This window comes from Rutidosis leptorrhynchoides, chromosome 5, assembly GCF_046630445.1.
Source record: "Rutidosis leptorrhynchoides isolate AG116_Rl617_1_P2 chromosome 5, CSIRO_AGI_Rlap_v1, whole genome shotgun sequence".
NCBI classification, from domain to species: Eukaryota; Viridiplantae; Streptophyta; class Magnoliopsida; order Asterales; family Asteraceae; genus Rutidosis; species Rutidosis leptorrhynchoides.
In genome coordinates this window covers 204,232,573-204,258,166 of record NC_092337.1, presented here as the reverse complement: position 1 = coordinate 204,258,166, position 25,594 = coordinate 204,232,573, and the positions used below count along the sequence as shown (strand labels likewise).

Below are 25,594 nucleotides of genomic sequence, written 5' to 3'. Positions count from 1 at the left end.
AGGGTGATACCGGCAAAGGTGTTGGTGGAATATTTGACTTTATCTTGGTCTCGACAACCGCTTATGCTAAAAACGGCTTCCGTTTGTTCGAACCATCGAGTGAGTACAACCGGTCCCCCGGTTCCATCAAAGGTGTGAGGTTTACACCCCATGAAGGCTTTGTAGGAGCACCCTTCGCTTGAGTTACTGGCCCCTTGATTGTTATTGTTGTTATTGTTATTGTTGTTGGTGGAGTGATCACCCATGGCCGCCTCTACGGTGGTGGCTACCATTCGTTGTAGAGCTTGTTCGGGTGTCTCATGGCGTGGCACACGACGAGGAGGCATTGTTCCGTCAAAACACAAGAATACCGTTGATTAGTATTCTTAATAATACTAACCATGATATGGAATAAGGATAGAGAGAAATTTTCCTTGACTCGCCTTAAATTCTTTATGTCATAATGTCGGAATGTTCATATGAGTTACCGTAATATAATCCCGGAAATTATATTACCCTAATTCATATGTGCATTCGACACTAATTCATATAGTCAAGGTGGCGCGTCAATTAAATCAAGTAACATGAGATTAAGATTGAATAAGAATTAGATATGATAGACGAGTTCGAGTATAATGCACAAGTAGTCAAGTAATTCCTACTTCAAGTCTATATGCCGGTTGTAGTCTAGACTCACCAATGTACCCTATGACTCGGGGTCGACACCAATGAACTCTAAATCCCTACAACCAACGCTCTGATACCATCTGTAGCGACCCGACCAAATCATGTGCGGCGCCGACTACTTAGGTCCCGTTGCGTGGTCATAAGTCTTTAACATGACGTTTGACCAAAATATGTCGCATTCATTTCATAAGTAAAAGGATGTTTCAAGTTTACAAATGTAGTTCAAAAGAATAGTTACATTACAATGTTTAACGTACAAATGAAACCTATGCGACACAATTTAAAGTAGTCAAAAGACGCTCCAACTATGCAGGTATACTCAACATCCAAGCAAGTATCAAAAAGAGTGCGGAATCATGTATCAAGTAGCGTTCAAGGACCTGAGAAAACATATAGAAACTGTCAACGAAAACGTTGGTGAAATCATAGGTGTTTTAGAAAACGTTGCATTTGAACCACAAGATTTAATATAATATGATTATCAAAATCATTTGCATTCCAAAGTTGTTATTTGTTTCGTGGGGCACCCAATTATCAAACTTAACTGTTTTGCACCCTTTGCGTAGTGTTAGAACATACACTAGACCCGAAAATATATTTCATCCACTAACGGTAGCGAACCGTCCGAATGAGGCTCGTCAAGCCCATGTGATCACATAATATAAGTTCATGTTTACACCCTGCAAGTGTAACTAATGATAATTGAATTGAGGATTTTTGTTCAAACCCGTACGTGGAATGTTCGTTTCCGTACTTGTGTTCAATGTGTAAAAGTATGATACGTATATGTTTCTCATCCCATAGTTTAAAGCATAAAAGTTGTTTGAAAGATGGGACTATGATCTCACCTTGTATGCACGAGTAATAAGTACTTCAACAAGTAACGTGTGCAAAGAATAATGCTAGTCTTGACCTAAACAAATAGGTCGTATCAATAACGGTGAACACGATAGGTCAAAGATGTTCAATTAGTCCTATGGCTCGTTACGACTCGATTATGTAGCATATGAATCAAATTGTCCAAGTTTCATGCAAGATACAAGTATAGAAACAAGTTAGAAAGATTGCATAATCATTTGGTTAAGTTTGACAACAAGTCAAATTTTAGTCGAGTCAAAGTCAACGAAAAGTCAACATGTTCGGGTCGGGTCCCGAACTATTTTTCTGAGGTCTTTATTCATATATAAGCATGTTAGAACAAGTTAAATATGAATCAGAGGTCCATAGTGTGCCAAACATTTTTCATATTTTGACCATGTAGGTCAGAACCTGAACACGGCTTAGGTCGCGCCGCGACCCAGGATTGCCGCTCCGCGGCATTCAACGGGTGCTGGTACCTGGTCAGTCTCAATTGTCCAAGTCTCAAATCAAACTTCATTTGCACATAAATCACAAACCGTAAACTCTTACGACACGCATTTTATATCGTTGGAAAGCTAATTTGACAAGGAACACAACTAAACACATTTCATCAACCAAAAACATTATTTGCAATAACCGACTTTTTTAAATCAAATGATCAATCAATGCACACATTTAATGCTTCAAATTTTACAAGTGCACATTTATGATTCGGGCATTTAATGCATACATAAAACACGTCGTTTTGTAGATAATCAATCATACAATACAACTAACTACTTACTAACAATAATTCACGGCATTTAATGCATCAAATATTCATTTCAAGCTTATCAAACCCTAACCCAAATTCACCAAAATCACTAATCAAGTTTATGGAGTTTTCTCAAGCAACCTACACATCAAATTGAAGCTAGTGACACTAGGAATGCATTTAATACTTGCACTTTAACATATTAACAACATTTAAGCATCCAAATCATCAATCAAACACACCAAACATTCAAGTTCGTGCTAGTTATCAAAAATAACGAAATCGAACATATAAATCATATATTCATGTTAGACTTGAGCCATAGACACTAATTAACAACTTTATGAGTTAAAAACATCAAGAACACAAATTCTAGTGATTTTAGAAAGTTACCCAAATGTAATGAAATCGGTATGGAATCGAAGAGGAAATTGCAAGGATTCCAAATATGTAATTTGTTTTGCAAGACACCCGCTAGCTTGGATTTAGATGATGATTCTTTGTTTGAAGATTTGAGAGAAAAAATGGAAAGTATAGAAAGAAAAGGAAAATGAAATGGAAAAGAAAGAGGAGGTGGGTTGACTAGTCAAATGCTAGTCACCTCTTTGGCACTTTGGCGAAACTAGTCCCTCGAGTTCGGTTGCGGGTGCGTGAATTACCTAAACGAGATATTTTTAAAACGCGTATTAACGAGGGATGTCATAAACATATAACGGAATTTAAAAAGTTAAACGGAAAAAGGCGGGATGTTACAAGATGTAGGGAACAACTTTAAAACTTGGACTTAGGCCAGATTTGGTCTTCGATCTTCCCCACTCTCTCTTAAAACTTGGAATTCAGCTCTCTCACTCTAAAACTCTACTCTCTCTCTCTAGAATTTAATTTGGTGTAGGTGAAAGAGTGTTTAATGAGTTAAGGATAAGCTTGTATTAGTTTTTAAGTCCCCAAACCTTCCATCAAGTGAAAAGACCAAAACACCCCAAAAGATACCTTTAAAAACGGGTCAAAGAAGTCAATTCAGAGACATTGTCACGTTTCGCGACATCCTATCGCGTTTTGCGACATCCAGGACGCGACAAAATTCACCCAAATGCGATAAAGTGGTCAGGGGAAGGGACTTCGGGCTATCGCGTTTCAAACCGTCCTGTCGCGTCTCGCGACGTACCCAGACGCGAAAAAAACTCTTAGAACGCGACCGTTTACCGGTTTTGACCAATTTTCAACATTTGACACATTTACAATCGATCATGGTTAATATTAATCATTCACAAGGTTAAATACACACCTTTGGACCATGTACGAGGAAATGGGATGTTACAACTTTTAACGACCCGTCCTAATCCATCTGGACGAATACATTACATTTGGTTACATCGCGAGGTACTTGACCTCTATATATGATATATTTTACAAACATTGCATTCATTTTTAAAAGACAAACTTTCATTTCATCGAAAGTTGACGGCATGCATACCATTTCATAATACATCCAACTATGATTGACTTAATGATAATCTTGATGAACTCAATGACTCGAATGCAACGTCTTTCAAAATATGCCATGAATGACTCCAAGTAATATCCTTAAGATGAACTAATGCACAGCGGAAGATTTCTTTAATACTTGAGAATAAACATGCTTTAAAGTGTCAACCAAAAGGTTGGTGAGTTCATTAGTTTATCGTAATCAATCATTTCCATAATTTTAATAGACCACAAGGTTTCCTTTATTCAATAATCATACACTCGCAAGTGTTTAAAAATCATTCATATGGATTGAACACCTGGTAACCGACATTAACATCATGCATATAGAATATCCTAAAAACAGAAATCCATCTGTATAATATAAACTCGAAGTACTAAAGCATACCATTTTACAGTATGGGGAGAGTTAGTGCCCGTAGATCTACCTTTAGGATTCTCGTCAATTAGGGTGTCTGTTCCCTAATTCTTAGGTTACCAAGCTAAAAGGGTGATATTCGATTCGGTAATCCAACCATAGAATGTAGTTTCGATTACTTGTATCTATTTCGTAAAACATTTATAAAAGCAGTGCATGTATTCTCAGTCTCAAAAATATATATTGCAAAAGCATTTAAAAAGGGAGCAAATGAAACTCACAATACAATATTTTGTAGTAAAAATATTCATACAACGAAACTGAACAATGCAAGGTTGGCCTTAGATTCACGAACCTATATCATTTGTATATATATTAAAACGTATTCTTGTAATCAAAAAATTATATATATATTATTTTTAATGATATAATTTTTATATTAGTAACTTATGTGTTTCATAATTAATGTATATATTCATTTTTATATATAAAAATATAGATTTTGTTATTAGATATTTTATATATATATACTTTATTTATATATATTATACCTTAAATTTTATGTTGTATATCTATTATATATATATATATATATATATATATATATATATATATATATATATATATATATATATATATATATATATATATATATATATATATATTTAATATAATTTTTATATTCATTTTGTTATATTAATATATCTATAAATATATGTCTAGTATTTTATTTAAAAACCGATAGTTTGTTATATGTAAATATTTTTATAAATAATGTTCATAATAATAATACTAACCTAAATGAAATTTTTAATATATATAATAACTTTAATAAAAAAATGTTAATTTTTGATAAAAGATAGTTTTAATAAAAATAGTAGTAATAATCTTATTAATAACAATAATGATAATATTGATAATAATACTTATGTTAATAATAATAATAATAATACTAATGATAATAACAGAATACTAATACTAATACTAATGAAAATAATAATAACTTGTATTGTTTTCATAATAATAATAATAATAATAATAATAATAATAATAATAACCCTAATCATAGTAATATTAATACATATATAATAGCTATAATACATAATTGATAATATCTAACAATAATCAACATAGTAATAATACTTATAGCAATAATATTGATAATAATAATGATTTTGATATTTATAATTAGGATAATATTAATAATAATGATAATCATAATACTAACACTAATAACAATTATAATATTTATAACTATAAATGTGATAATAATTATAATCATAATACTAATAATAATAATAATAATTTTGGTAGTAAATTATACCTTCCAAAGCTTTAAAAAAAATAGTTGCTATTAGCCAGGCTCGAACCCGTGACCTCTCGCTCAACCGCTAACCCCTCAAACCATTACGCCATTTCAGTGTATCTGTTTTTCTCCCCTATCATTTAAACTTAACCCAACATTTTTGTTACATTTTTCTTCTTCTTCTTCATGTTTAACTGAATGATACTAGCTCTCAAAGTAACAATTAATAAAAAGTTGATTTAGGTCTGTAAATTAAACAGAAACAACCTGTTGGGCGATTCTGATTGAAAAATAGAAAATAAATAAACAATTGAATGTATCTGTGATCTCACGATGAACAATAAGAACAAAAATTCGATTTTAAAATTTGAGCAGTGTTAGGTTTTGATTACTACATGAAGTATGTAGTAAATCATTCGTAGAAACTTTGGAAATTGTTAATTGAACTTAAATTTTAACAGATAATTCGAATTGAATCCAAGTTCATTCCATTTGACTTTTTACTCCAAACTTTGACTCCAAAATTCTTTTTTGATTCTTCCAATTAAAATTTGAAAGCTTACAGAAAGAATCACGACCTGGTTTAGATCTCTTCTGCACTTTTAGTTTTGGAAATTTGATTCGAAAATGACCATGATTTAATTCACTTCGTGAGCAGAGGTTAACCGGGTTCTTTTATTTTTATTATTTTTTAATTGCGGTGTGTAATTGAATGAACTTCCTTTTCTTTTAATACATGAATGATTGATTTGTTTTATAGCAGCTAATGGATCGACAACAATATTCGATACAAACACAGAAAAATAACTCAGACAACGATGGTTAACAAATTATTGGACTGTTCTGTGTTTATATATCATATTTAATATATTAATAATTAATAAATATAAATATATTAATAATAATACTATTAATAATAATATAAATAATAATAGTATAAATAATAATAATAATAATAATAATAATAATAATAATAATAATAATAATAATAATAATAATAATAATAATAATAATAATAATAATAATAATAATAATAATAATAATAATAATAATAATAATAATAATAATAATAATAATAATAATAATAATAATAGTAATAATTATAAGAATGACAATAATAATCTTATTAATGTAAAAATAATAATTTGTATTGTTTTTATATATAATAATAATGATATTGATAACTATAATAATAATAATGATGATGATGTCTAACGATAATAGTAATGATAATTATAAAAATAATGATGAAATAAATTTCAGATATCGAATTTTTATATCAAAGTATTATAATTTTAATAGAATTAATAATACTGATATATATATTAATATTAATATTTATTTTAATAATCATGAAAGTAATAATAACAACATTAATATAATATCTACATTTTATCTTAGAGTTACATTTATTTTTATTAATTATTTATATAATATATATTATATATTTTATAAGTTTTAACAATATACCTATAGTACTAATTATGCATAGATATCACATAAATATTTCAACTACTATATACCATTATGTTTTCATTATCAAGAAGATGAATATATTTTATAATTGAAACAAATAATCTCAGAGTAGAACATTTAATACTTTGTTAACATTGATAACTTATGTATATTTAATCTACTATTTATATCTACATAAACAATTTTAAATAAAAAGTTTAAGTTTTCTTTCTCATTCACCTAATAGTTTATTATTATATTTAATATATATGTATAGTTATTTATATATATACATTTCTGTTTACAATTAAAGGTTCGTGAATCGTCGAAAGTAGTCACAGGGTAATTTAATAAATGAAAGCAGTTCAAAATTTTTGAGACTCAACATTACAGACTTTGCTTATCGTGTCAAAATCATATAAAGATTAAGTTTAAATTTGGTCGAAAATTTTCGGGCCGTCACACAACTCTCCCCCACTTGAATCGGAGCGCGTCCTCACGATCCAAGCCACATGACAAGCCGGAAGATACACCAAAATGAACTCTTCGGGTTCCCACGTAAACTCGGAACCCTTCCAATGACGCCATTGCACTTTGTAAGTTCTAACGTCTTTTTTTGCAACCTCTTTACTTTCTCGTCTAGTATTGCAATCGGCTCTTCAACATACTCTAATTTGTTGTTTAGAGCAATCTCATCTAATGGCACCCAAGTCGAGTCATCCGCAAGACACTTACGGAGATGGGAAACATGAAATGTGCTATGAATTCCCGCAAGCTCTCTGGGTGACTCTAGTCTATAAGCAACCTCACCAACACGAGCCAAAACTTTGAAAGGCCCAATAAACCGAGGAGCTAACTTTCCTCGTTTTCGAAACTGAATAATACCTTTCCATGGCAAAACCTTAAGCATAACCATGTCACCTTCTTGGAACTCAATCGGTCACCTTTATTTATCGGCATAAGATTTTTTTCTATCTTACGCCGCCTTAAGTTGAGCCCGAATCATCTCGATCTTACTATTCATCTCAAAAACTAAATCGGTACTCCCGATTTCTCTTTGTCCCACTTCACCCCAACAAATAGGAGTTCGACACCTTCCCCCATAAAGCATCTCATACGGTGGCATTCCAATACTAGCATGATAACTATTGTTGTACGAGAATTCCACCAAAGGCAAGTGTTCATCCCAACTACCTCCGAAATCAATAACACACGCTCGCAACATATCCTCTAACGTTTGATTCGTACGTTCGGTTTGACCGTCCGTTTGAAGATGATACGCCGTGCTCATCTTCAATTGTGTACCCATATCTTCATGAAACTTATTCCAAAATCGAGATATGAAACGAGTGTCTCGATTCGAAACAATAGATATAGGAACTCCATGTCTTGATATCACCTCCTTGATAAACAACTTAGACAAAGTCTCCGACGATATCGTCTCCTAAATGGGAAGAAACAAGGCACTCTTAGTCAACCGATCAACTATCACCCAAATTGTATCAAATTGGGTCCTCGCCGTCTTTGGTAACTTTGTAATGAAATCCATGGTAATGTGCTCCCATTTCCATTTTGGAATTTCTAACGGTTGTAACATACCATACGGCTTTTGGTGTTCGGCCTTAACTTGCAAACATGTGACGCATCGTTCAACATACTTAACAACATCATGCTTCATGTCGAGCCACCAATACTCTTTCTTCAAATCAAGATACATCTTCGTCGCACCCGGATGAATGGAATACTTTGACTTATGTGCTTCATCAAGTAGCACTTGTAAGTAATCTCTCATTCTAGGCACCCACACTCTTCCTTGAAAGGACAACAAACCATGTGGGCCTAAAGTAATAGACTCCGTTTGCCCCATGATTCGTTCTTCATGCTTGTTGTTAACAAAAGCTTTAATTTGAATCTCGCCAAGCTTTACAAGGAAATCGTTAGTAATAATCATTCGTAACGATCCTACTCGTATCTCCGGATGTTGACTCTTTTGACTCAACGCATCTGCGACCACATTCTCCTTACCCGGATGATAAAGTATCTCACAATCATAATCTTTTACCACATCCATCCATCTACGTTGGCGATAATTCAAATCTCGTTGATCAAAAAGATGTTTCAAACTCTTATGATCCGAATAAATCGTACACTTGACACCATACAAGTAATGGCGCCAAATTTTCAACGCGTGTACCACCGCCGCCAATTCAAGATCGTAAGTCGGGTATCTCTTTTCGTGTTCTTTCAATTGTCGAGAGGCATAAGCGATGACTTTACCCCGTTGCATTAGAACACACCCGAGCCCATTTAACGAGGCATCACAATAAATCGTCATATCTTCTACACCTTCCGGCAACACTAAGACCGGAGCTTGACACAATTTCTCTTTTAACAATTGAAAAGCAATTTTTTGCTCATTTTTCCAATTAAATCTCGCGTTCTTTCTTGTCAACTTCGTTAACGGAGAAGCGATTTTCGAAAAGTCTTGGATAAACCGACGATAATAATCGGCCAATTCGAGAAAACTTCGGATTTCCGTAGGTGTAGTCGGTTGTTCCCAACCCTTCACCATCTCTATATTCCCCGGATCCACTTGAATACCTTCTTTGTTCACAATATGGCTAAGGAATTGCACTTCCCTTAGCCAAAATTCACACTTGGAGAATTTAGCATACAACTTCTCCTTCCGCAATGTCTTCAACACTTTGCGCAAATGGCGTTCATGTTCCTTCATACTCTTCGAATAGACAAGTATGTCGTCAATGAACACAATTACCGACTTGTCCAACATAGGTTGGCACACTCAGTTCATAAGATCCATGAATGCTGCCGGTGCGTTCGTAAGACCAAAAGGCATCACTGCGAATTCAAAATGCCCGTAACGAGTTCGAAAAGCCGTTTTCTCAATATCTCCCTCACGGACCCGCATTTGGTGATAGCCGGACCGTAAGATAATCTTAGAAAAATACGTCGCGCCTTAGAGTTAGTCAAACAAATCGTCAATCCGAGGCAATGGATAACGATTTTTGATCATCACTTTGTTCAACTCCCGATAATCAATGCACATCCGCATACTACCGTCTTTCTTCTTCACGAATAAAACCGGAGCACCCCATGGCGAGGCACTCGGTCGAATGAAACCCTTTTCAAGCAACTCTTGGGTTTGGTTCAACAACTCTTGCATTTCTGTTGGCGCTAAATGGTAAGGAGTCTTAGTAATGGGGGTAGCCCCCGGAACCAACTCAATGCGAAATTCAACTTGTCTTTCCGTAGGAACACCCGGTAACTCATCCGAAAAAACGTCTTCGAATTCATTAACCACCGGAATTTCATGAATGGATGGTGGCTCTTCACGAGTATCAACTACATGGGTAAGAAAAACCATTCCACCGCTATTAAGGAAACGACGCGCCCGTGCATAAGTGCATAATGGTACGAGTCTCCTTCGCTTATCGCCATGAATAATTAACTCTCCCCCACTTGGGGTCTTTACCCGAATAAACTTTTTGTGGCATGCAATATCGGCTCTATAACGATCGAGCCAATCCATACCCATCACAATATCAAACTCACCCAAAGCCATCGGGATAAGATCAATTTTAAGCGTTTCCGTACAAAACACAACATCACAATCTTTACAAACATCAACCCCCTAGCACCGTCTTGCCATCCGCTATTTTAACTTCTACCGGATGACTTAACTTAGCTAGCGGTGTATTAAGTTTAGGCACAAATCTTGGAGACACAAACGACAAATTAGCACCACTATCAAAAAGTATGCTCGCCGGATTAGAGTTAACCATGAAAGTACCTGACACAACTTCATTGGATTGTTTGGCTTCATCATTGGTCATCAAGTAGTTTCGTCCCCTAGCCGTACCCGCCGCCTTCTCTAACTTCTTAACTTGATTACCCCGCAAATCGGGATACTCCGACTTCCGGTGTCCTTCCTTTTGACAATTAAAACAAGTGATTTTGTTTGTTGAAGATGGCTTTGTACAATCTCGGGACAAATGACCCCGTACCCCACAATTGTAGCAAGTAGGGACATAACCCTCGAAACCACCTTTCTTCACGCTAATCACACTTTCGGAGCCCTTCTTGTTCTTTTTGTTTGAAAAGTTCGAATGACTTGAACCTTCAAACTTTCTCTTAGAGAAAGAGAAATCACTTCTTTTCGGAACCTCCGGTTCGAAACCCCGAGCCAACTCATACAACTCTTCAAAAGACTTAGCCATTTCCCGACTAATCTTACGTTTCAACTCATCACTTAAAGTACGATAGAAATCTAGTATCAATATTCGGTCATCACCAACATACTCCGGACAAAAACGAGTCTTTGACAAGAAAGTAGACTTGAGAGTAACCAAGTCCATTGAACCTTGGCGCAAATCGCGCAACTCGTTTCGGATTTTATTAAGGTCGGCTTGAGTTCGATACTCATCAAAGAACTCCTTTTTAAAATCTTCCCACGTCAAACTCATACATTGCTCTTCACCATACAATTGAATTTTATCATCCCACCACAACTTAGCCTCTTCACACAACATGCTAGAACCATATCTCGTTGTCTTCTCGGGAGGACATTCAGTGGTACGGAAAGCCCCCTCGATGTCAGAAATCCAACATGTACTCTTCAACGGATCTCTCACCCCATTAAACATAGGAGGTTGAGCATCCTTGAAAAATTACCATCCGTTTCTAATAAATTTTTCAGTATTTCATTTTAAAATATCTCAAATTAATGATTACAGTTCTTAAATTATGTGTTCTTTATCAGAGAATAATTACTATAGAATAGAGGGAGTATATGTTTAGTACTGTAACACTTTGTAATTTGAGAAAAAATCAAGCATTTATGTAACATACACAACAACAATAACAACAAAACCCAGTACTACGTAAGTGTTGTATGGGGGATGTGAGATGTAAACAATCATTCCCCTATCCGAGAATAATGACAAGTCATTTCTCCGCCCAGAGTGAAAACACAGTACTACGTAAGTGTTTTATGGAGGATGTGTTCTTTATCCAAGAATAACAATTGTCGTACATCGCTCGTTTGAAGCGATTTGAACCCGTAACAATGGTAGCTAGTACAAAGTCTATCTCGCTTGATGATTGCAACTACAACACAAAACAATTAGCGCAAGGTTAGTTCACATAAACCTAGGCACTAACCAATCCCGGTCCGACCCGTCTCCTACAAGTCCCGCATAAAACGCATACACAATAAAGTCTAAGTCTAGGAACCTATCTCAAGTCGCCTAAATACCTTAGACCATGCTCTGATATCACTTGAAATGACCCAACCCGTCTTTAACCCGACAAAACTTTTTTTCTTAAAATAATAAACCATTAACGCGCCACTCAAATGGTTACATGATGTAAACTGTTCATACAATACGTTAAACATTTAACAAGTTTAATGTTTACATAATAGGCACGAAGGCCATTAATCAAATGTGATACAAGTTCGACCCATAAAATGAAAGTTTTAAACCAAACGACACTCGAGCATGGTTTGGGGCTAAACTACCCAAAACGATAGGCCAACTTCCAAAAGCTATGCGTATGCAATCATCATGGGAATATCTAATTCCCGTCAACCCCTTTTCCCTTCTCCAAACTTGTACCAAAAAGTAAACAACGAGAGGGGTAAGCAAACGCTTAGTGAATGCAATAATTATACACATACATATATAATTTACCTGCTTGCAATCACTTACACGATTACTGCATACACGCTAGCAACTTAATTAGAATAGCATCGCAAGTATAACGCTAAATTTCAAATATTCAAGCTAGCACAACAAAAGCATATATCCCGAACAATATAAATTGCTACAATAACTAGCAACACACAAAACATCGATGTTCAAAACATCTGTTAGTATTCAAGGCTAGCCCCGCGAATGGTATCGTCAACATCGAACTTAAACCCCATCCGCCCCATTTAATGTGGTATCGTCAACATCGAACTTAAAACCCACATATGAGGTATCGTCTACATCGAACTTTAACCCCTCATCAAAATCACTACAATAGTGGTATGGCATCGTCAACATCGAACTTTAACTCCATACATGAGGTATGGTCAACACCAAACTTTAAACCCTCATTAAAGTAACTCACACGAGGATATGGTATCGTCAACATCGAACTTTAACCCATACCCCGCAAATAAATAAATCATATATATACGCATATAATTATTCCACTCACCTTAACGCTTCGGTGACGATTTTATACTTCCACAAGCTTCAAAGCAAAGTAACTAATACATTAAGTACCCAATCAACACACAAACTAGTTGGACTAGACACCAACACTTAACTCTTGTGCATTTAATGACCCAATTGCATTAAATGACCCATTTACACCAAAACCGTCCATTCAAGGCCAAGACTTATCATTAATCACTAAAAGCTAGTGATTAAAGTCCAATAACACCAACTAACACAACTTCGGGTATTTTCATACCCATCTTGCCCAACTAGGTCAACCATTACCCATTTGACTCATTTAAAGCCAAGACTCACAATTTGGTCAAACTTGAACCAATTTACAAGTCTTTCACTAACACATATGTGTGTTAGTGATTTAACAACACATTTAACACTTACAAACACCAAATTAGATTACCAAACCCTAGATTACAAACCTTAGGATTTCCATATATCAAGTTTACCCAAATTCACCCATTTAACCCTAAAATGGGTCTTACAAGCTTTAAATGAACAAACCCTAGCTAAAAATTAAATGGAACTCAAAACTCGAAGTTAAAACTTACCAACACTATCACAACGTAGCTAGAGATGTAGAAACTTGGACTTAGGCAAGATTTGATCTTTTTCTTCCCGAAAGTGAGCTCTCTCACTCTAAAACTCTACTCTCTCTCTAGAATTTAATTTGGTGTAGGTGAAAGAGTGTTTAATGAGTTAAGGATAAGCTCGTATCAGTTTTTAAGTCCCCAAACCGTCCATCAAGTGAAAAGACCAAAACACCTCAAAAGATACCCTTAAAACGGGTCAAAGAAGTAAATTCATCGACATTGTCGCGTTTCGCGACATCCTGTCGCGTTTCGCGACATCCTGTCGCGTTTCGCTACATCCAGGACACGACAAAACTCACCCAAACGCGATAAAGTGGTCAGGGGAAGGGACTTCAGGCTATCGCGTTTCAAACCGTCCTGTCGCGTCTCGCGACGTACCCAGACGCGACAAAACCTCTTAGAACGCGACCGTTTACCAGTTTTGACCAATTTTCAACATTTGACACATTTACAATCGATCACGGTTAATACTAAACATTCACAAGGTTAAATACACACCTTTGGACCATGTACGAGGAAACGGGATGTTACAATAATTATATTGTATAAGTTATATTTTTAGTTAATATAATATAATTAATTAATAAATTATAAAGAAACATACAACAAAAGTAGAATGGTTACATAAAAAGTAAATTAATTAATTTGATTTGTATTTATAGTTATTTATATTTTATACTCCGCATTAAAGAGTAAAAAACAAAGAGTCAAAATAATAAAAAGTTTCAAAGTTGGCAGGGATTGGGATTCGCAGCTAGAGGGTGGGACCTGGGGTTCCTTTAGAATTACCGTAAGTCTAGGAGCTCGCCGTAATATTGTTCGGCTGGTTGTGGCTAAATTAATGTTTGCGGCTTCATTTTACTTTACTTGGTAGAAAAGGAATATTCATTTTTTTTAAAGAAGCTAAGAGATCGGAAGAGTCTATGTTTGATGTGATTCATTCAACGGTTCGCCTCAAGTTGCTGACTTTGAAGTTCAAAAACATAGTTTGAAGCGGTTGCGGCAAGTCCCGTAGGTGGGCGTGTCTAGTGTTTTTTCATCCAGGTAATTTATTGAGTTAAAAGTCTAATGTTGACTTGTGTTTAGTGGGTCGTTTTGCTTTTGGTTGTTAGTTTGCACTTTGCTACTTGCAATGTCTGGTAGCAGCGTTGTATCTATTCTTATATTCGTTATATTATATTATATATTCTTTGGGTGAATAACCGTCTACCAAAAAAATTGAACTTTCGTTTTAATGACATTTGATCACTGATTTCTGTTAAACACAATAAATGCGACATATAAGAACTTCAGTGTTGGAATAAGACTTTATTGGTTTCAAAATAAGTGTTACATTGATTGATAAATAATACGGAGTACACAATTTGGAACAAAACTACATAGATTCTTACTTTTATAATAAATGTTAATGTTATGTAATGTTTCCACTTATTTTAAGTATAATATGAAATATGAATTGCAAAAATTGCGACGTATGCGAACTCGCATGTGATAATTATACCAATACTGTTTCTCTTTGACAAAATTAATAAATTAAAATTTGATTTTGGGCTTACAAATTGATGGTTTTGCTTATAGGGTGTGTCTGGGACTCTGGGTGAATCTTAGAAGTTTATTACTGTATTTATGTTGAAAGTTATTACTCTGTAATTTTTGAAAGTGTTAACTAAAAGTGTTTTCATTTTGATCTGGGTAGCTATATAAAAAATTGAAATCGTACATATAAGTATAATGCTCGGGGTAAGTATAAAGGCGTAGAAGGTAAATGAGAATAACAACATGATGTGCTCTCTCTCTGCGACTTACCACCACTTTCGAGTTCCCTTTTGCTGCTGAATTGTGGGCACAATGTTGCGCAGGTGTGTATGGTGCTGTTCCAAAGTAATAAGTGGAAAGACATTTGCGAGGCTCTCAAGGTAGCGGAAGCTACAAATAGTGGTGATGACAAAACTCATTGGTGTCTGCCACTGTATAGGTTATTTGACAAAACTCAAGTTTTTTACTTTTTAGCAAGAACAAAAGGTCGGTGAATCAGGTTTTCGAAGTCATTTTCTCTACTGTTCGTTTACAGCTTCTCTCGGTGCGATTTAAAGACTCAGTTCAAGCGAAGGAATTGAAGAACAACTGCAAGATACCATAATTGTTATGTTCGTTTGTCCTTAATGTGTAGGCTACCGCAATGTTTTATGGCTTAGCTTACTTGGGTCGTTTTGAGGCCTCAAGATTCACTATAGGTGTATGAAGTTATTGTAACGAATCTTTTATTATTTTTTATATTATTATTTTTCGGAATTATCGGGATAACCCTTTTATCTAAATAATAATATATGCTCAACCCAAATATAATACTGTAATAAACTTGACTTTAAGTTTGTAAAATATAGAGAAAGTGTGACAAACATGATAGTTATGCTCATAGCCATTCATTCTTCTCAAACAAGATAACATATATATCATCAAAGACCATCCAAATACATAAAAACAACTACTAAAACTTCATAATCCATTTGTAAAATCAGCATCTATACTTAATAAGTTGTTAAAAAAGTGGAACTGATAAGAAATCTATAACTAAATTTTAAAATAACTTACCTTCAAAGAAACTCAACTCAACTCAACTCAACAGGATCTTTTGAGTCTCAACCGGTCATGTCATACTCGTCACCTTGCATGTACGATGGGTAACTCCCCGGAACTTCCATCTTTCCAATTATACGGTCCATTCCTGCATCAATGGATGTACCATCTGCTATGAATGTTATACATTTTATAACATACAAACAACTTTTAGTTCGGTCGACACTATGGATCAACTAGTAAGCCTATGTATTTTGCAAATCGGCACCCCATAGCCACAATTGCTGAGTGAGTCAAGTATGTCACCCACATTGTGGAAAGACTGCCGATTGTGGGCCATTTTGGGTTCCCAAATATCAACCATTTTGCCACAAAAAATGGGACCTTGAGAAAATTTAAGAACAAACGTAATGCCTACTGTTTTGGTCATTAAACATGCTGCACAATTTTCTTACTGTAATTAATTAAGAAAAAAATATTTTGTTCAATACACAGTTTGTAAATAAAAAATGGGACCTTGAGAAAGTTTAAGAACAAACGTAATGCCTATCTCTACAAATATTAGAATGTCAGTCACTCTAAAAACAGAAAAAATGATTTAAAACTTGCAGATGCAGCTGAAAACACACATTAATAAATAGAAATAAGCTTCTTACACTTATGTGTTTTATGATTACTCCCTCCGTCCTAAAATAACTGTTGTATTTTGACTTCTGAAAGTCTTTCATTTTTAAATTTGACTTTAAATATTTTTGTTTGTGTCATATAATAATTGATGAAATGATGAAATTTACATGAATACACTGAGTTTTAAACGTGTTTCTATTGGTATAATTTCAATCAAGTAATATATAACACAGATAAAAATATTATAAGTCAGAGTTTATAAAGAAAGACTTTCAAAAGTCCATATGGGACAGCTATTTTAAGACAAATGTAGTATATTATACTTACTTGGATTCGCTAACATACTTCCATAATACGACATCTGACCCGCACTAGACGCAGGCTTCGAACTAGCATCAGATGGAAAAACGGGCTCCACTTTTTTAGCTCGCTGATCCACCGAACTTATCCCCGAGCTAACATTTGGATTCTGAAAACACATATTATCATCAGCTGTTGATACCGAATTCTGCTGCGGTTTCGGTGACTCAACTTCGGTTTCCACTTCCGATTCACCGTTATTAGGTGTAGACGAGACTTGTTGCTTTCGTTTCGATCGAGCCCTCCTGTTCTGGAACCAATTATAAACATTTGTTTCCGAAATCTGACCGTGTTGTGATAATTCAGATGTGATTTCTTTTATTTTCTGTTTGCTTGGGGTCCCGTTTCCTTGCTCAAAAAGACGCTCGAGAATCTGAAGCTGAACGGGTGTCGGGGTCCACCTTTGTCGGCCTGAAAACTTATGGCCACCAGATGTAACCAATGGGTCACTGTATAAGTTCCCGAGTCGAACTCCTGTAACATGGTAAGATTTTCATATAGTTATTAGCATTTAATTAACAATTAATATTTACATTTAATTAAGAATTTATGCTGATAAAAGTGATTAGCAGCATATGGAACCAACATACTTGCAGAATGAAATAAAGAACAATACAAATGGCCTAAGATATGTCCAAGTACAATGTGCCATACTATTTTTTGTCATATATGCAAACATTATAGTATTATAAGTAAATTAAAAAAGATCATGAAGGTGCCATGATGAGAAAAGTTTAAAGAAAGAAAGTAAACTACAAAGAACTAATTAATATTTTAAACAAACATGTCAGAAATTTAACAATACATTTGTTAACAAGTCTTAGGTTTCACACATAAGTAGATTGAACATACAAAGATGATAGAAAACAAAAAGAGCACGAAGAGTGATAAGATGTTAAACTGGTTAAAATTGAAGATCGAGTTTAACACTGAATACGATTTTTGGTTCAGTGGTTCAGTCTGCAGATCTTGTTATGTATGTCCGAAGTCGGCGCGCTGTTTGTTTTTCTTAAAACATAAGATAAAATGATGTCTTATATTGTCTGCAAACTCGCATATATGCTTTTAAGTGTTGCAAAATGTTGCAGACACGATCAAATTATTTTGCAGACATGAAAATAAACAGTCTATACAGACCTTTAAGTCACATCTTAGTTGCACAAACATTCTCGTAACACAGATTTTTAAACAAAACCTCTTAAAAACAAACAAACAGCACCTTAATAATAACTTAATAACTGGCTCAGATACATTTGTTTGGGATTGCATATTGCAAATGATTATTGCCTTTTGTGTTTTTAAAAGCCAAAATGCAAATTTAAATTGTCAGATACATTTGTTTTAGCTTATTTCACAGAGAAAACACCTTTTTATGCGCTAGATTGGTGCTTATTTGAAACAATCAGACACTTTTAAATCGATAAGATCATAAAAATTACATGTTCACCAAAATGCACTAAAATCAAAGCATGATCATTATTAATTGAGTTTAATTGCACCAAAAGATCCAAAATGTAGTAATATTTTCCACCTTTTGAACGTAGCATACACATGCTTATTTTTTGTGTAATCTAATGGTAATAAATAGAGAAATATGCTACATTTTGATGCAATAATTCTGCATAATATCATAATTTTGCAGCAGCATAAGAATAAATATTATATATTTAATTAAAGAAAATAATTTAATTACCCCTATTAAAAATGAAAAAATCAATTAACCACACCGAATACTTTCCAATTAACCAAACACGAACAAGATAATTACTTAAAATAAAATATAAATTAATCAATATTAATAATGAAAATAAATTTAAAATCAAAACAGAGAAATAGATGAAAAAATAAGAATAATAACCTGCAAGATCGTGATGAGAAGTGAGGGATTTATGTAAATCAACAAGTTGTTCACAAATGGTAGCATAAATCGCAATTTGTTTCCTTAAAACTTCCATTTGTTCATCTGTCATTACTTTGACAAACATACCACTGTTATTACTATTACTTCCTTCATCTTGTTGCTGCTCCATAATTCGTTGTTGTTCAATTATAGTAAATGATTTCAAGCATAAATCAAACACAATTTTGGTTTCTTCTTTTTTGAGTAAAAACAAAGAAAAAAGGTAGTCAAAGTTAAGGAGTGATTAGAACAGAGAGTGGAGTAGAAGTTGAAAAACAAGTAATGGGGTATGGTATGAGTATGATATGGAGGGGTAAAGTGAAGAAAAAGAAACAAAATGGCGGACAATAATAACTACTATTTATATTTATATTATTAATATTAATAATTTATAGAACTTTTAATATTAATTTAATAAATGAAATAAATAAAATAAATAAGGAAAGACAAATTTGACAAAATTATTAGTGGACTTGGACTGTGCGGTGATATGATTTACGAATTGTGACACCATGTGCGTATTTTAGCCCGTTTAACTTCTTTTTCTCTTCCAAGTTCCTATCTATTCTATTCTATTTATGCTTATTATATTACGGAGTATAATTTTGTCTTTTAACAAGATTTTTTTAAAGCATGTATATTAATATTAAAAATTGAAAATCAAGCAAGAAACTAAAAAATGTTACTCTACAACAAACTCACTTTTTTTTCCGAATGGCAGAAATATTATAAAATAAAAAAATGAACAAAGTAACATAGTACCAACTAGCAACGAGCTAGCAAAATAAACAACAAAATTATAGAGAGGACATCGGATGTTGCAATCACATCGTCCAATTTAAACTGGATTTGTGATATCTCGAATACAGGAAATTAAAACTCGAAATAATTATGCTATCAAAAATATGAGACTTGCGAATCTTTTTCTCTTTAAAAGTAATGTCGTTGCGACGACAAACTCATTCGACACAACTAACACCCCAAACCGTGGAACATGAATATTTATTCTACAAGATGCATAATTATGATATTATTATTATAAAATGATAAAAATATTACTATCCTTTCGCTAAACGAGGATTCTAAAGTCAAATTAAGTTTTAGTCACATATTTCGCGTAAAACCAGATAATATTGCCATTGCCATCTCTATATGATACACACCATAAAAAATAAGATAATAAAGGTAAGTGGATTTCTACGCACTAATCTACAAATATAATTTGTAAATACAAATGTTTTATTTAGAATTTATTTATCATACGACATTTGGATTATAACTAGTTTTCGAACCCTCGCTTCCGGAGGTTCGGTATTCAATGTATTTTATTGCGTTTAGTTTGTAAAATTATTTCGTGGTTAACGATGATGTCGTTGAAGCGCAACTCGAGTCGAACTAAAAGGTGTAACTAGTCAAAGGTTTAAATGTTATTTTAAATTAACAAAATATGTGTATCTCCGCGTTTCGCTATGGGATTGTTGACTTTAAAAAATTTAACGCAATTAAGCCGTTATCTTATATTAACACTTCGTATGATTTAAGAATAAAAGATTTACTGAGATATATCCAAAAAATCACTAAAAAAATAAAAAATAATAATAAGACCCTTATGTGTTTGTTGTTAATAGATAAAAATAGTTACGGAACCTGCGAGTGAAAAATCAACGTGTATGAAAAGTACCCCAAATATTTACCGTTTTTTAAAAAGAATCCGTTTTGCGTATAATTAGTGACATTGTGTTCGTAAAATTATTTCGAGTTTAACGATGGTGCCGGAAAAATTTAACTCGTTTCGAGCGATATGATATGACCCGTTGAATATTTGATTGGAGTTTATTTAAGGTATTTTATGAAAATATTGATTTGACACTTTACTTTTTGAACAGAATGCCCCTGGTACTATTCATCATGTTGTCTAATAGTTAATATAGTAATTATGTTTTATTTAATCCTGGTCTAATGACACACTAAGCATTTGGTGGCTGTGAAGGTAACGTAAAAAGTTGGTCTAAATAGAGTTTGCTAGGTATGCATTGCGCGATGGTATGTGAGGAATTTTCCTTCTAACGTGTGAGTGGGTGCCATATGATCGCAAAGGTGGTTAAGTCCGGGTGATGTCAACATTGTCATTCTAAAAAAATAATGTTCAAAACCTATTAAGGGTTGTGGATCGCGAGGTGGAATGATTAGGTCCCAAGGCTACTCTTGTGGATTACTAAAGTTGTGACGAAACTCTTTTTTTGCTCGAATTTTAGTTCCCTGTCGCGAAGTGAGGCTCGTGGACACAACGCATGTCTCACGGATCGCGAACATACGGAGGTGCTAGAGTAATTTATCAATTCAGGAAACTATTTGAAACAACTCAACCCGTAATCAACCCGACTAATTTTTTTTTTAAATAATAAACCATGTATGCGCCATTCGAATGATCGCAAGATGTAAACCATTACATACAACCCATTTAAACGTACAACATGTTTAAAGTTTACATCATGGGCGCGAAAGCCCTTAATCAAAAGTTATACAAGTTTGACACATACATGATAGTTTTAAACCAAAAGACACACGAGCATGGTTTGGGGCTAAACTACCCAAAACATTAGGTCGACTTCCAAAAGCTCCAACTAGCAACCAACATGGAAATATTTAATTCCCGGCAACCCCTTTTCCTTTCTCCATATTCGTACCTAAAAATGTAAACAACGAGAGGGGTAAGCAAAGCTTAGTGAGTGCAACAATTATACATACATATATATAACCCATCTATTTGCAAGTACACCCACCAAATACCTCATACGAACTTATAACTCAAATAGCATGTCATCATACTCATAATGCTAACAATTGGTACCATATCACAAAACCGCATTAGCATATATTCATCACAATATATAGTATGTTATACAATCAACAACAACAACACAATATGGTTAACCATAAACGCTATGTTGCTACCGGCTCATTGTTCACACCATACGTAATGCTATGACGCTACCGGCTCGTGGTTCACGTCACTACGCATTTGAGTCATACTCCTTTATAGTGCTACCGGCTCTTGGTTCACACTTTGGCGCTACCGGCTCGTAGTTCACGCCTCATTTTATAGTGCTACCGGCTCGTGGTTCACATTTTATTTTATAGTGCTACCGGCTCGTGGTTCACACTTTATTTTATAGTGCTACCGGCTCGTAGTTCACACTTGACACTCATCACATACACGTACTATGGTACTACCGGCTCGTGGTTCATACCATAACATTCACAAATAAATACACCATATACATATACACATAATTATTCCACTCACCTTATCGACTAGGCGATGGATTAACAACTCCGCAAGCTTCACGCAAAGTACCTAATACATTAAGTACTCACATCAATATACAAACTAGTGGAACTAACCACCAACACTTAACTCTTGAGCATTTAATGACTTGCTTGCATTAAATGACCCATTACACCAAAACCACCCATTTATGGCCAAGACACATCATAAATCACTAAAAGCTAGTGATTAAAGTCCCACAACAAGGACTAACACCATTTATACATACTGTTGGTTGAATGTGGGTTAATACACTAAACAATAAACTTAAGTATGATTAACCAAAGTGTAATTAACCAAAGAATATATTTTGATGATGACACATACATATGCATAAGTGATGACTGACATCTTAACATAAAACACGCAAGGTCACTAATCCATACTTTATCTTGCAAACGACCAAGTCAAACCTAGGATTAAGAATGAAATTAAAAGTTTAGGTAAACACACGGTCGAGGTACGGTCAACCGCATAGTCAACCGTGAAACCTCAAACTGAATTGCAACGCGGTTTTGTGAAAACAAGTTGCACGATCGCCACCACGGTCAACCGCAGTGCGACCACAGTTTCTTCTGTCATCGTTTTTGACCAACTAAAGTTTGACTAGTTCCTGACATCTATAATTCATGAAACCTTTCTCAACATGCTTAGAATATATGCCTTCTCCATACTAAATTGAGTTTTGGTCATAAAAACACTAATTGTGATTAATTACGCCTAATGACATCTTAATGACAAATTAACCAAGATTAGGCATAACACATAAGTGTTAATCAACAACTTGTGATCTTAATTCCTATCTAGATATCCTTAGTATGATCATCAAGTACCAACACACTTAAGCAAATATCACTAGAACAATAATTGCTATTAGAAATGACTTACTGATTAATTAAGGCTAAATGAAGAACAATGCTCTCAAGGTTAAACTAGAAATGACTTGTAATCGTAAAACACACTTAGATACATTTAGGATGGTCACCAAGTCCCAACTAGAGATTGCTCTTCCCTTGTGCATGTGTTAGACATTAATGTGTGCTTACATATTAATCATGTAATGTGTTATATTGCACATTAAACTTATTGAGTGCTTGAATTATAAGTTGTGCAAGTATCTATATGATTGATCCTAGAATAACTATCTCTTTCTATGTGAGTATTACTTGCTACTTGCTAATAATGCTTAATACTCATAAACTTGTCAACTTGATTAATATGTTTGCCATGTGCTCATTAGTTAGGATTCAAGTAACTAACATACTCCAATAGATTAAGTGTAAAATGGTTCATAATGAAACTATAGTCAGTTGTCTCTACATACTTCGGGTCAAAACGTGTAAGTTGGCAGGGACACGCTAACCCTGTGTGCCGTAGCACCCACCAATCCCACCCCGAAAGAGACCTGTGCCGGCAAAGTACCTCCTCCCAGGTACCACAGTGACGGCAAGGCGATTTTTACCCCATCTAGCTAGACCACCGAAACACTTCACAAATTTCCCCTCGGAGGGAGAAATAATCCCATGCGGGGCGCCCAGACTGAGAATCGAACTTGCGCCTTTCTTCGGGTCAAAGCTTCCCCCACTGTGGGCTCAGGGATCAAAGGCATCGGGTACCACTGAGCTATAAGCTCGTTGGTCTCTCTCTACATACTTCATGATTATCTTATAGAGACATTATTCAATTAATCCCTAACTAAACTCAAATGAAACATGACTTGTGATTAATTGGAACTAAGAAGTTAATGATATAGTGAAGAGCCTTAAGAATTGAACCAAGATCATTAATGTGACTAACTAAGTCTTGACCAAACTGAAATTTTCCTAAATATCAATCAAGACACTTCCCCAAGAATATTGGGTTTGTCACTTTTGGAATGATTAGTCACTTTCATGCAATAAGACCAAATCTCACACACTTAATGCATATAGTACTTGTATAAGATGTTTGGATTCTTTTGCAGGTGCTAGAAGGAGTAAAGGTGCCAAATGTGGTGTTCAAATCTGAGTCAAACGGCTATACAACGGATACCAATTTTGGACTGGAGCCCGCACGGTCGCACCGCGGTCGACCGTGCAGGCAACCGTGTGTCAACGGCTATATTTTGAATCCCACTATAAAAGGCAAACATTTAAGAGCATTTGAAGCTGAACCTCTTGCACATTTCAAAGGCTTATCTCCAGTGATTACAAGTGCATCAACTACTACTCAAATGTGATCAAGCAAGAGAAGATTCTATGATCTTATAGATATACAATTGGGTTGTTGTAAACTTACTAATCAAAATCATTTATCTTGTGAGTTTACTTAATGTAGTGTGTGTCCTAGTATTGTGTTAGGATCATCATTGCAGAGTGTATAAGTCTTGTAACTTCAATTAGTGGAAGCGTAGGCTAGCTTAGTGATCTACTTCCTTAAAGGGACTTAGGAAGTTGATTAATCTTATTTGGAGATTAATACTTGTCCAAGGTGAAGACAAGTTAATCTAGGTTGGAGTTGATCTTTCAAAGGGATAGAAAGATTAGGTTTGTTGTCTACTAAAGAAGACTGAAGACTTGTAAATCTGATCTCCACCGGGTTTGGAGAAAAGTGCTTAGTGAAGCAACGAATCTCGTTTAGTGTAATCGGGAAGTGGATTAAGGTGGATTAGTTAACATCCATCCGAACCACTATAAATTCTTGTGTCTATGTTCTTTACATTACTTCATTTATCATTTGAACATATACACTACACACATCAAGTTTGAGTTGAGTTGGTTGATCAAAGTAAAATCGAATTTGGTGATCAATCGAAAAATTGGTAAAAACGTATTAAGTAACTATTCACCCCCTCTAGTTACTTACAATTTGAAATGTCCCGTTCTTATTGATTAAAAACGTTCCATATTAATTGATTTTGTTGCGAGGTTTTGACCTCTATATGAGACGTTTTTCAAAGACTGCATTCATTTTTAAAACAAACCATAACCTTTATTTCATAAATAAAGGTTTAAAAAGCTTTACGTAGATTATCAAATAATGATAATCTAAAATATCCTGTTTACACACGACCATTACATAATGGTTTACAATACAAATATGT

At 34.3% G+C, this 25,594-nt stretch overlaps 1 protein-coding gene across 2 annotated transcripts; it reads right to left on the bottom strand.

Annotated features, from left to right (window-relative positions):
• Positions 1–16,180: 16,180 nt before the first annotated feature.
• LOC139847922 (WUSCHEL-related homeobox 8-like) lies at positions 16,181–19,456 on the bottom strand. 2 transcript variants are annotated; one of them, XM_071837651.1, is made up of 3 exons: positions 19,143–19,456; positions 17,252–17,758; positions 16,181–16,445 (listed from the first exon to the last, which is right to left on the bottom strand). In XM_071837651.1, exons 1-3 carry the CDS (start codon positions 19,312–19,314, stop codon positions 16,360–16,362), a joined length of 765 nt encoding a protein of 254 aa, XP_071693752.1. In that variant the 5' UTR covers positions 19,315–19,456; the 3' UTR covers positions 16,181–16,359. The 2 variants fall into 2 exon arrangements, with proteins under 2 accessions (XP_071693752.1, XP_071693753.1); XM_071837652.1 differs by having other exon boundaries at positions 17,270–17,758.
• Between the last annotated feature and the right edge of the window lie 6,138 nt (positions 19,457–25,594).

Excerpts from the sequence above, each read along its gene's own strand:
- LOC139847922 (XM_071837651.1), bottom strand. The coding sequence starts at position 19,314 with ATGGAGCAGCAACAAGATGAAGGAAGTAATAGTAATAACAGTGGTATG. Across the intron at positions 17,759-19,142 it reads TTCTCATCACGATCTTGCAG|GAGTTCGACTCGGGAACTTA; the intron begins GTTATTATTCTT and ends ACCATGTTACAG. Across the intron at positions 16,446-17,251 it reads AAGTATGTTAGCGAATCCAA|GAATGGACCGTATAATTGGA; the intron begins GTAAGTATAATA and ends CCATTGATGCAG.